This window comes from Pomacea canaliculata, linkage group LG4 (assembly GCF_003073045.1).
Source record: "Pomacea canaliculata isolate SZHN2017 linkage group LG4, ASM307304v1, whole genome shotgun sequence".
NCBI classification, from domain to species: domain Eukaryota; kingdom Metazoa; phylum Mollusca; class Gastropoda; order Architaenioglossa; family Ampullariidae; genus Pomacea; species Pomacea canaliculata.
Genome location: NC_037593.1, coordinates 3,733,135 through 3,745,261, shown reverse-complemented (window position 1 = coordinate 3,745,261; position 12,127 = coordinate 3,733,135). Strand labels below are relative to the sequence as shown.

The window sequence follows — 12,127 nt, the reverse complement described above, 5'->3', positions numbered from 1 at the left end:
CTGGCTGCTTGCTATACAATACTAGCTAGACAGTGATTGGCTGGCTGCTTCATGATGTCAGCTGCATACCGTTAGCTGGATAGTAATTGGCTGCTTGCTGTTAGGATGAAGAATGAAGTAATTGTTTTCCTTTCTTTTGGCACTGTTAGTATTTTCGATTGAAGTGACAGAACCATTTCCCGCCAATGACATGCTTTCTCACTGCCAGTGGCGGTCACCTCGACTGCATATCCGTTTTCAAGACGAAGCAACTATACCGTCCCTGTCAGCTTATATCACTTCCTATACATCACCACTTTGTCAGCTTGTTGGTATTGTTTTTAGCGATGATTTTCATATCCCCATCCCCTATTGTTTCCCTGCATTGGGAAAGAACAAACAGCAACAGACGCACTGCCTGTTAGACTATGGATTCCATTTTTGTTTTTATTTATTTTTTTAGACAATTATACCCAACAGTGATTCTAATGTGTAAATTCTAATGAATTACACTCACTCAATGGAAAATAATTTCACACGTGTTCGGGCTCGGGCTTGGCTTTAAACTGTCAGTCGAAACAGTGGTACTCCATGTCCGCTTATGCTGGCATGTGACCCTTCGAACGTTTCCCGTTTAAACAATCCCTTCAGATCCTGTGCCGTGACGATTTCTTCTGCTTGCCAAACTGACTGTGCCAGCAGCATCCCCTGCGGCAGCTCTCGACCCCGGACGAGAATGGGGCTTGTAGACCAGCACGGCGAGAGCGACAAACAAGGTCAGCAGAGCGCAGAACAATCCGATGGTGAGGGCTGCACAAGACAAACAGTAACAGACCACGAGTTTAAACATGCAAGGGTAAACCTCTCAGCAAGACAAAAGCAGATTCTGATTACAATGATCCATATTTATTTAACTCTCCATTAAAATACAACGACACATCTCTTTCTACTCTTCTGTTTACTTTTATTTTTATTTTTTTTTTAAGTCTTCAGCGAATGTAAAAAATGAACCATGAATCTTAATTGTACCAGACATACCTGATCTAAAATCTTATCGCTGAGTTAAACTAAATTCATACGTTTTTTGTATCCCACACTACAGTCAGATCATTATTTTTGTTACCTATACGCAATAGTTAAAAATGAAATATACTCTTAGTTACCACATCTGTACCAATGGAATTTGGCTCTATGCACGTGTCAATGATTTTTTGTCAAACAATATTATCTTTAAAGTTCACGAATCCGTCAACGGAAAAAAGCATTTTGATAAATAATAAGTAAAGTAGTTTTAAGTCAGTAATCCAGTTATAGAAAACAATTAAAGTACTGCATGCTGCTTAAAGCGGGATCTTTAAGGTTGTATTCTCACCAGAGTCTTGCTTCTTCAAAACGACAATGACGCTGTTGTCGTTCTCCATGGTTAAGCCTATCAGATGACTGAACGATGAAGGTACTGGCCGTGGGTTGCGGCGATTCAAAAACCGATGCTTTGAAAACAGCTACTAGCTCATGTTAGAACACTGTACCTGCTTGATTTCTTCTTTCCGAGTACGACGCTAGGGCTTTTCCTCTCTTTGATTAGCGATAATTTTGTCAGCATTGCCACGATACACAAATATAGAGCGATGAGCAAATTTTTTACAGTCTTGTCTCTGTTGTGGCATACAATACATGGTATATTATGATACACGAAGTGGGCGGCTCCCTCGTCGTCCCTGGAAAAAACGCGGTCGAAGGGAGGCCACTCTAAATACTTAGCCTAACAAAATGGCGGCGCCCAATACCAAGTCAGTAATCTGTCGTTAAGTATTTTTATTTTAAAATACTTTTATTGGAAGGAAAGAAGTGTAATAAGTTTTGAAAAAGCCGTATGCTGACCTTTACCGTATCATAATAAAATCAATCTAGTCTAAACTGAATAGACTGCCTCGCATCTTGTCCAGCAGTCATTTGAGTGTTATGTACTAGTATTACTATTAGTACTGTTAGCATTGACAATAACTTAATTGTGTTATACTGGTATCGATTAAGAAATCAAAGGGCTATGTCTGTTTTTGTGAAGATAGTTTGAAGTTTTTTTCTAAGAAGTAGCCAGATGAAATCTTTTAAATAGTGCCGTAAAAAGACACCTCCTTGAGCATCACTCCTAAGAGTCACACAGTGCTAGTTCATCTTCAACCTTCTTACGATACCCTCAGTTCTTCTTCCCCGATTCCTCTTTGCGTTTTCTATATTTATCTTTTATTAGTCATCCATTATTAGTCACTATGTATGTTGTCCATATCTCGTTCTTGTCTCAAGCGCTAAGAGCGCGCTCCTTACGAGCTTAAGTATGCGCTATATAAAGCACGCGTTGATTATTATTATTATTATTATTATTATTATTATTATTATTATTATTATTCAGTGTGTGCAAAATGGAGAAATAATGTACATTGTGTGAAATTTGTGATCGAAATTAAAAATCGATGATCACCACATTATTAGTGATGGTATTATACAACAATCTCTCTCTCTCCCACCTATGTGCATGCATGACTTTCTGTATATACTGCAGTTAAATCTCAGTATGTTACGTTTTTACACATCATTTGTTCATTTTTAAAATCTAGATATGGCTTGTTTATACCCAAGAAGACCGGCAGAGGTGCAATGCTGACACAAGCAACAAAAAGAAATGTGTTTGGAGATGACAGTGATGAGGTACTATGTTGTTTTGGTCACTGGTTGATTCAACCATTTGCTTATTCAACCATCTCAATTCGACCACTACCTCTAGTCGGTTTGACCACTGCTAAAAGTCAAATTGACCACAGATTACAGAAATTACTTTTCACTGAATAGCTAGTCATTTCTCAGATACTGTACATAAAATGAAAGAACATTTTTTTTCAATATGTATTTGTCATATGACATGTAGCTCAGGTGTCATTGATATCATAACCGATCCTGGTTACATTGAGTTACTCACAAATATATTTGGCTACAATGATGTTGAAAATATCAGTTATACATCATACTGAGATTTGTTATTATAAATAGATTTTCTTTCAATAATATTCAGATAAATTTTGGCAAGATAATGGGTAGTTCTAATTCATTGTAAACTAATCATACCATTTGATGTAAATTATGTGTACTGTTACACATAAATCTATTTGCATTAGTAGAATTTCTTTTAACAGCGCAGCATGAAATGCTCAAATTCATTTGTTACCAGGAATCTAGTAATATACCTAAATCAGGTACTTCGAAGAAAGTGACCACTGATTTGGCAAAAGTTAAAAAACAGGTAAAATTTTATCATTTGATGGTTCTATTGTTTGTTTATATTTAATAAAAAAAGCACTTTCAGTAGTTTGTATTTTATCGTTTGTTGATATTAAATCATGTCTGATCGATGTAGCACTTTCAGTAGCTTATATTATACAGTAACTTCTTTTAGTTACTATCTACTATACACATTTCAGCCAAGTTTTACAATGTAACTTCACTTTTTTGTAACAGTATCTATATGTTGACATTGTTATTTTAAATATGATATTTATTTTTAATTCTTATTATGTAGTAAAACTATCATATATGTTTCCTATCAGTTTCCAGTTTTCTTCACTGTTAATATCAAACAGCACCCATACAGCAAATGACCTAAATAGCTTATTACTTAAAAAAAAATCATCGAAAGAAAAAGTTGCGATTTCGCAAAAACTCCTGTGATGCAAGCTTAAATATTTACTTGAATCTTTCTATCCCTGTGGCTCAATGAATGAATGAATGAAGGAGTTTTGTAACGCGCAAAATCCGAATCCTTGAGAAACGCTCAATGCGCCAAAAATTTTTCACACAGTGAAGTTGCACACAGTATCAAACGATCCGACGGCAAAAAAAATGACCACAGTTGTGAGCGACGATCTGCTGCTACAAAGCGCATGAACACTACTCACAAACATAGGTCCACAAATCAGAAGAAAGAAAAACAGGTGTTCACATGGGCATTGTAGGGAAAATGAAGGGTTACATCATCAGGTGCTTGGCCCAGCAGTACAATCCACAGTCCTCTTGACGAGTGCTGAGCTACATGCACTGTGGTCGTATCTCTGTGACCTGTATATAGCTGATCGATACAGGCCACACTATCAAACTGCACGATGACCCCCTCTGATGATTGTGATCAACATCTACAAGCCGCATTTGTGTTGCATTCTGCGAACTGACTAGATCTACAGGCTGGATGTCGATCGCTCTCGCGTGCTTCACTCACTGTCACAGCGAACTTGAGTTGTAGTAAAGAAAGTGAAGCGACAATCCCCTTTGTCATTGTATAACATGATAAGATTCCTTCATAGTCTTAAGATGTTCTCAGTATATTCTCAATATTTTCCGATGTCATCGATCCTTGTTATCTGGAGTCGTCGCCGTTAGATCTACAGCGATCGCCCTTAGTAACCACAAATAACCACAAAACTACAAATAGTTTGCACTTCTTTCTCGTGGAACGGCTGAGACTCTCAGCTGCCAGTGTTAGTATCAGCTGCGCAAAGGACTATTAGTGTCCGCCATAGAAGCAAACTCCGAGAAAAGCTCTTGTATCTGGAATATCGTGTGGCAACAGCCTGTCCTCAGTGTTCACAGAACAGGAAAACAGGGTCTTGTTATCTGCGCAATGGTGGGGAGGTGATGTCGATGGTAAGGCTGACTTGCTGGTGTACAATCAGGCAGTTTAGCAAGTCGTCTGCCCTGGGCCCGTACTGGATCTCAACGGCCCTGAGTTCAGATCTACAGCTCGGAAAGCCATAGTGTCGTCATACAGTAGCAACGCAGAATAACCTATTTTCTTCTTTTCTTTTCTTTTTTCTTTTTTTTTTGGCACTTTGTATGTTATGTTTAAGTGTTATTCATGGCGTGCTGTCACTAATGAGATGAATCAGAGGATGATAATCAATAATGAACTTCCTTTTTTCATCTATCTGTGCTCACAGGCAAATTATTTCAGTTTATAAAAGCAGATTCTGACTCATTATGTATATAAAATTTTACCTATGGAGCTTGAAATGAACTTTAATCAGTTAACTTGAACTGCTTAAATTTTCTTGTTCTTTTTGTCCAGACACAGCTAGAAATAGACAAAGCCATCCTGCAGGACCCCACAGTATATGAATATGATGCTGTGTATGATAACATCCAGGCAGAAAAAATTAAGTCAGATGTGAAGGAAAAAAATAAACAGGATCGAAAGGTAAGGATTTTGTTCTCTTTAGTATTAGTTTATGTTACCATCTCTGAGGCTTTCAAAACAATCAGAGGTAGAACTATCTGAAGGTTGTTACATATGAACTACAAGCAAATCAGGATCTCAGGACATGCAGACAATCTTATAGGCAGATTCTCAGGGCTTTGTATCTGTCTGTAAGTTCTCTATACTGTGTGCTAATGTTATTTATGAATTTTGAGACTCTTGGTAGACTAGATTCTTTCATTCTTCTTGGCAAGATGGACTCATGCTGAATTCAGGTAAAAATTGTATATTGTGCAGCCCAAATACATCACAGTTTGCTGAAGATGGCAGAAGTTAGAAAGAGGGAGGAGGAGAGACGGACAGAGAGAAAGGTTCAGAAGGAGAGAGAAGAAGAGGGGAACCAGTTTGCAGATAAAGAAGCTTTTGTTACCTCAGCTTATAAGAAGAAGATGCTAGAACAAGAAGAAGCAGAAGAGAAGGAAAAAAAAGAGGCTGCATTAGAAGGTATTTTTTTTTTAAATGTCTCATCTCTCCCTCTACTATTTCTATTGTATTCATCCATCTTTCTCTTTCTTTGTGTGAGGAAAGTGAGCAGCTGGACATGTGTTCATGTATTCATGTAGTATTGTAAGAAAGTATATATATATATAGACAGCGACTATGATCTTGTTCTAATGAAATTGAAGCGGCTCTCAAACACTTCCCAAATTTGCTTTGATTTGGAGAAGCCGCAAAACCCAATCATTGTAGAAATCTTCAAGGCTACAGTTGGTAGACTGATATGGACACCCTCAACCAAAGGAGGGCCTTGAAGAGAGGAAAGAAAAGCAGACTTGAAGCAGCTTCCAAATACAAAAGAAGTGGACTGTGCCATCAAAAAAGGGATGAAGGCAGCTAGGGAGAACTGGAATGAGAGCCAATCCCCAGACAAAGAGGATGGAATGACACCAGGCCTACCCTCACTAGGACAGATCAGTAGTCATTGAAGTCACCTTAGTCATTGAAGACAGCAATGGGTTCTCACAGGAAACAGTCCTGTACTCAACTGATGGACTGAGTACTACAAAGACCTGAACAACTTTCAGCTAAAGACCAATGCCAATATCCTTCAAACAATTAGAAGAAACAGTGAATAAGTCTGAAAGGAGGAAAGTCGCCAAGCATTGATAATGTACCAACTGAACTGCTCAACCAAAGACCCCCACTGTTCTGTGCTAAAGAGTCTGGGAACGCATAGAATGAATGCAGTCACTCGTCATACTCCTCCCAAAAAAGGAAACAGCAAACAGTGCCAGAACTACAGAACCATAAGCCTTATCAGCCACCCAAGCAAAGTCATGCTAAAGGTCATACAGAACCTCATCAGCACCACTACAGAGGAACTGCTGGGTAAAATCAGGCTGACTTGAGACCACAAACCTCCAGACGATAGAAGCACAGATGAGCAAATCTTCTAGAAAAGCATCTTCAACATCAGCAGGACTTCTACCACAACTTCATTGACTTTAAAAAGACATTTGACAGAGTCGGGCACAAGGAGCTGTGGCATGTGATCTGAAAATTCAGCATCAAAAAGGGCCATGTTCAAATCACTGAAGTGCTATACAATTGCTCAGCAAGTGCAGTAAAGCTGAATAAGCAAATAGGAGTTTACTTTCGCACCACAGTAGGCTTAAGTCAAGGATGACCCCTATTACTGGTGTTGTTTAATATTATTTTGGAGAACATCATGCTCAAAGTGATATATATATATCATGTATATAATCTTTCATCTATCTGCATACTTTTTCTCAATTCATATCCCACAATGGTTGCGATTAAAACTTCATAGTTTTTTTGTGAGTGATGCTAGTTGAGATCTAAGCAAATGTTTCCTCTTTAAATGTTGCCATAGTGACATGGTCTTCTGTACACCTCTACCCATCACTGATTAATGCTCAGGGCTGTCTGATTAAAACCATCAAAAAAGAAATCCAAGCTGACCTCTTGCAAAGAAAATGTAACTCCTCCTAAGCATGTGGTTATTCTGGCTATTTCTAGATGCTAGAAGGCAGCTCAATGTATTTTCATTTGTTTTGTCTCTTGAGCCATGCTCGATGTGACCAAGCAGAAAGACCTGAGTGGCTTTTACCGCTATTTGTACAGGGAGACAACTGGAAAAGAAACAACAACTGAAAAACATGACGAGTAAGAGGATTTTATTTATCTGTGTGTGCGCGCGCGCATGCTCATGCATGGCACCCTACATTTCCATTGCTTGAAGCAAGATATTTTTTGTATTTTCTCTGCTGTTATTGTGAGCAGTTAGGACTGGAAATGATCTTATGTTTTACTATGTTGTATTTTTGATTCATTGACTATGCTGACAGATATGCTAAACAGTTATAGTTATGTACTACTCCAGTAAACAAGCATATTAAAAATCATTACTTTCTATGCTTCTTTATTTGTTTGATATCTGCTTGTATTAGTCTGTTCTATTGTGCTCTTTGTTTCATTGTCTTTCACTATTCTGCCAATCCACTTTTTTTTTTAATCTTTTCTTTTTCTTTCATTTTTTAACTTTGACACCATTAAAATTTGACATTTGAAAAGAAAGTATATGCCTTCATTTCTGTGGGGTTAGTACAATAATTCATTTGGTTGTCTGTAATATTGACAGTTTTACCCTTTATTATCTTTTTTTTCCCTCAGATTTAAGGTGAAGCTGGAACCAAAATCTGATAGAGAAAGTGATGACAGTACTGATTCTTCAGTTCAAAGGTAAAACTAACAGAAGATAAACAACAGTGCAGCTGTGTGGAACAATGTTGCAAGTTTCTCCTCTTTTTCTTGTGTATCCTCTCTGCAGTTTCAGATCCTTTCACTGCCATTTCTTCATCACGTAGATTTTATGTTTCAGAGACCACTTTGAAAATGATTTGCTGCTCTTCTTGACTGCCTAGTCATCTAGAATTTTCTCTGACCTTTGTTGATGATGAACCTATTAAAGTTGACAGATATCAGTTGTGAAAAGCAAGTTAATTGTCCACATGATTTTAAGAAAAAGAACTGAATGGTACATCAAACAGTAAAATAATGTTGAATGTGAATTACTACAGCTAATCATATAGCTTAACATGAAAACAATTTGTAGTTATAACCGTTGTCAAAACAGATAGTCACTATTAAGAATTGGAAATTAACTTACATCTCCTAAACTAGTATAAATGTTCATTCAGTAGTCTTACTATAGAATGGTTTGTGATAACCTTCTCCCTTTTCCAGACTAGTCTAAACTATTCATTATGTCCTAACAGCTAGATATAGTACTTATTTTTAAATTAAAATATATGTCTGAGTAAAAGATTTATATTGTTTTTCTCAGGAAACAATTAAAAAAATCAAGCCATGGGAGAGACAGAGAGCAGACAGAGAACAAGACAGAGAGCAAAAGAAGGAGAGAGAGAAGAAGGACAGAGAAAAATACATCAGGGATGACAGGAGCAGATGTAGGAGATCAAGGTCAAGATCTCCTGCTCAAAGGGGCTCAAAATCAGACAGATCAACTTATGAATCAAAATCAAATAATAGAGTGAACAAGTCCCAAAGTAGGAGAAGATCAAAATCCAGATCACCCCAGAAAAGTAGACATGCAAGAGATAAACATCGATCACGCTCTCAAGATAGAAGGCAAAGGAGTTCAAAGTCTCCAGATGGCAGACAAAAGTCAAAGGACAGAAAGTCAAGAAGATCACATTCAAGAGAGAATGAGAAAGAAAAGGCTAGCAAAGAGGAAAAGAAGAAAACCACATCCACGGCAAAATTGACTCGTGAAGATCCAGACACTGATGGCGAATCAGACAGGCCAACAGATTTCTCATCATCTAAAGACAAGCTTGTTCAAACTAAGTCACCCCCAGAAGATCTTGACAGAGATGACTCTTTGTCCGAAAGTGATTCTTCGGAAGAAGAAGTGGGTGTGCAGGAGGAGACAACAAGCATGTCAGGAAGAAAGCAGCCTTTTAGTGCAAAAGATGGAGATGGACAGAAGGCTCAAACGGAGAAAACAGGTGAAAGCAAGGTAGAGAAAAGCCAGCTCAAATATGCACGACACACGTCAGATGAGGGTGTTTCAGATGCTCGAAAGCGATTCTTGGCCAGGAAGTTAGCCAAAGAAAGAGCTACCGCTGTAGATGCTGAGTAGTGTGTCTTAGTCCAGTCGCTTGTTGGCTATAGCGCTTATGGTGTCAGGTGAGAACTAGCAGCATGTTCTAGAAGAGATGTGTAATTCCTGTATTTGAGTTTTATGTTATGTTTATTTGGGTGTAAAATGCCTTAACAGTTGGTGAATGCAAAATGAATTGAATTTCAGAAGAGCACTTTTAATATCAAGCAGCACTTCAGTGTGGATAAAGCAACTAGGGTGTGTGTGCATGTGCACACCTTGATGGAATACATATACATGTTTCCTGTATTCCACAGGTAATTTTCTTTGATGCAGACTTTCACTTACCTGTAGTGTGTGTGTATTCATCCACATACACCACTTTTCATACATCCCCTCAAAATTTTGTTTTCCAAAGAGTATGCAGATGATCTGAAATGTAATATTCACCTCCTCTAAAGTTAATTTGTGATTTTAAGCTTGTGTGTGAGGAGAGTGTTATATAGACTTTTGGTTACAGACATTTGTGATCTAGGCTGTATTAATCAGAAAAATTGCAAATGAATTCTGAGAAATTTGAAAGACTCTTTGCTGTTTGAAATCGAATATGTTTATCACTGCCTTCTAGGTTTCATTACTAAATTGGTCACTGAAGTACCAGGTGGAAAATTAAGTCCAAGGGACTTTGCAGGTGTAGCTGGAGCTTAAACCCTCATGGTATTTAGCATGGGAGTGCATGTCTGTTTCTGTGATAAATTGTTTATGGCAATCACTGCATCTTTTGGTAAGATTATCTTAATTTTTATTTTCGGAAGGGAAGTGGTGCTTTTATTGTATAGTACATTAATAGGAAGAGAAACTTGATTGAGTTCCTTATTACTAAAGCTGACATCCTCAGATGCTTGAACAAAGAGACTAAAAGTCTGAGATAAACAAGTCACCCAACCATTTCCAGCATAAATGTGACCTCTTTAGGTCAAATCCTCTGAGCAGATGCTGTCTTGATGAAAAAAACTTTGTGGGGAAAAAAATCATTTGATTTGGATGAGATGAAATCTTTGCTCCAGAGGATCTTAATGGTTGTGGACCACAGCCTTCAATTCGAAACATAAAAATTATTAGAGACTAAGTGAGCACACATTTAATGACACTGCTGCAGCATTAGTTTTGGAGTTCAAGTCTGATTTAAAAAGTATATACAATTTGTTTTTTAAAAAAACCCAACATATTAGAAAAGGCAACTAGTGGCTAAAATTACATATTTTGTGCTCAAAACACATCAGCTGAATAATGATTTTAGGCATTTACTAAAATGAAGCAACTAATGAATTTCAGATTTCAATGATAAAAGAATTATGAAATGTTATATTTAATATTATAAAAAAATATGAAAAAACTAAAAAATATCAAGCAGTGGGACACAGTTGCAACAGCTAAGGTTTCACATCATAGGAAAACTATTTTCACATTTATTTATCTGCGAGAAAACATTTCACTTTATTTCTAGTAGCTGTTGAGGCATCATTCCTGAATATTAGGTAATAGTTACAAAAAAAAAAACATTTTTATAAATGTTACCTGAATTCTAGAGTTCCAGCAGTTGTGGTGGTTAACAATGAGGTGAACAGAAAATGGTTGTGAGGACTAACAACCAACACATCCAACTGACTCAATACAACACAAAGCACTGTAGCTCTCCCATCCAGTTCCCAAGATCACCCAACGTTGTATGTCTCATTTCATAAATTTTTAAGCCCACAAAATAGCAATAACAAATATATTACAGAATAAAAACAGGAAAAAAACAACAATATGTCCATTTTAAATAGTGTTGTGCAAACTAATCAATTTTTTACAAACCAGAAAAAAATAGACACAAAAATACAGCAATTGTAATAAGTACAAGCAAACTGAAATGATATAGCTGTCATTGATGTCAGACAGAGTTCAACGTGTCAATAGACAGCAGGTGATTACCAGCTGTGGTGTTGCATTGTTTGAACACGTGATCAGAAAAAAAGCTGTTAAACAAACTACAGCTTAACATTGAAGAAGAGTACTTTAGGATGACAGCCATGCAGTTTTAAAACAGTAGACACACACGAGATCTGCTGATTGCACCGAGGTGTATCGTTTACCTGAGACATGGCAGTGTTTAGATTGCCGGCGGTGACACGTGCAATGGTCTGGACTAAATTAACATTTTGCTGTTCCTTGACAATTGTTTTATTCATTGTGGGTGAGTTTTTAATTTGTAGTTTTGCCATTGTTAACACTCAGATGTCGAGCACGATAATGTGACCATTTCCCATTAATGAGTGCAGAGCGCACTGCTGTTTATACCTTCCGAAACCAAATACATCTCCTCGAGAATTTGTTGACAAGTTTACACACACTTAACATTCGTTTTAACACATCGTAATAGAAACGAAACAAGGGTCCGCGTCTTTTTACCAGAGCAATAATATAACACTTTTCGCTTGGGGTGGCGGGCGCATGTTAAAAGTTGGGGTTTTGTTTTTTTTTTTTCTTTTTTGAGCGGTGAATGCTCCACTCAGTGACATGGTCGGAGTGCAAGCAAAGTAAATACACAGAGGCGGTCTGTGTACTTTCAGGGCGGCATATCTTAATTCCCACTTAGCTGTTAAATGCTCGAGATACTTCAAATTAAGAAAAGAAATAAAAACTTTTGCCGGATCGGCTTCAAACTGCGGCCGTGCAACAGCGCAGTGATTAAGTACTTGTAACCAATCGCTTATGTT

General features: G+C 37.4%; 1 protein-coding gene across 1 annotated transcript; it reads left to right on the top strand.

The window, feature by feature from the left end:
- The first annotated feature begins 1,357 nt into the window (after nt 1-1,357).
- Nucleotides 1,358-10,153, top strand: LOC112561270 (nuclear speckle splicing regulatory protein 1-like). Its single transcript, XM_025233646.1, is given in 10 exon segments — nt 1,358-1,769; nt 2,595-2,685; nt 3,203-3,274; nt 5,090-5,218; nt 5,516-5,522; nt 5,525-5,722; nt 7,306-7,405; nt 7,913-7,981; nt 8,586-8,788; nt 8,791-10,153. Coding segments are annotated over 10 exon segments (1,503 nt in total). The 5' UTR covers nt 1,358-1,749; the 3' UTR covers nt 9,405-10,153.
- Nucleotides 10,154-12,127: the final 1,974 nt, after the last annotated feature.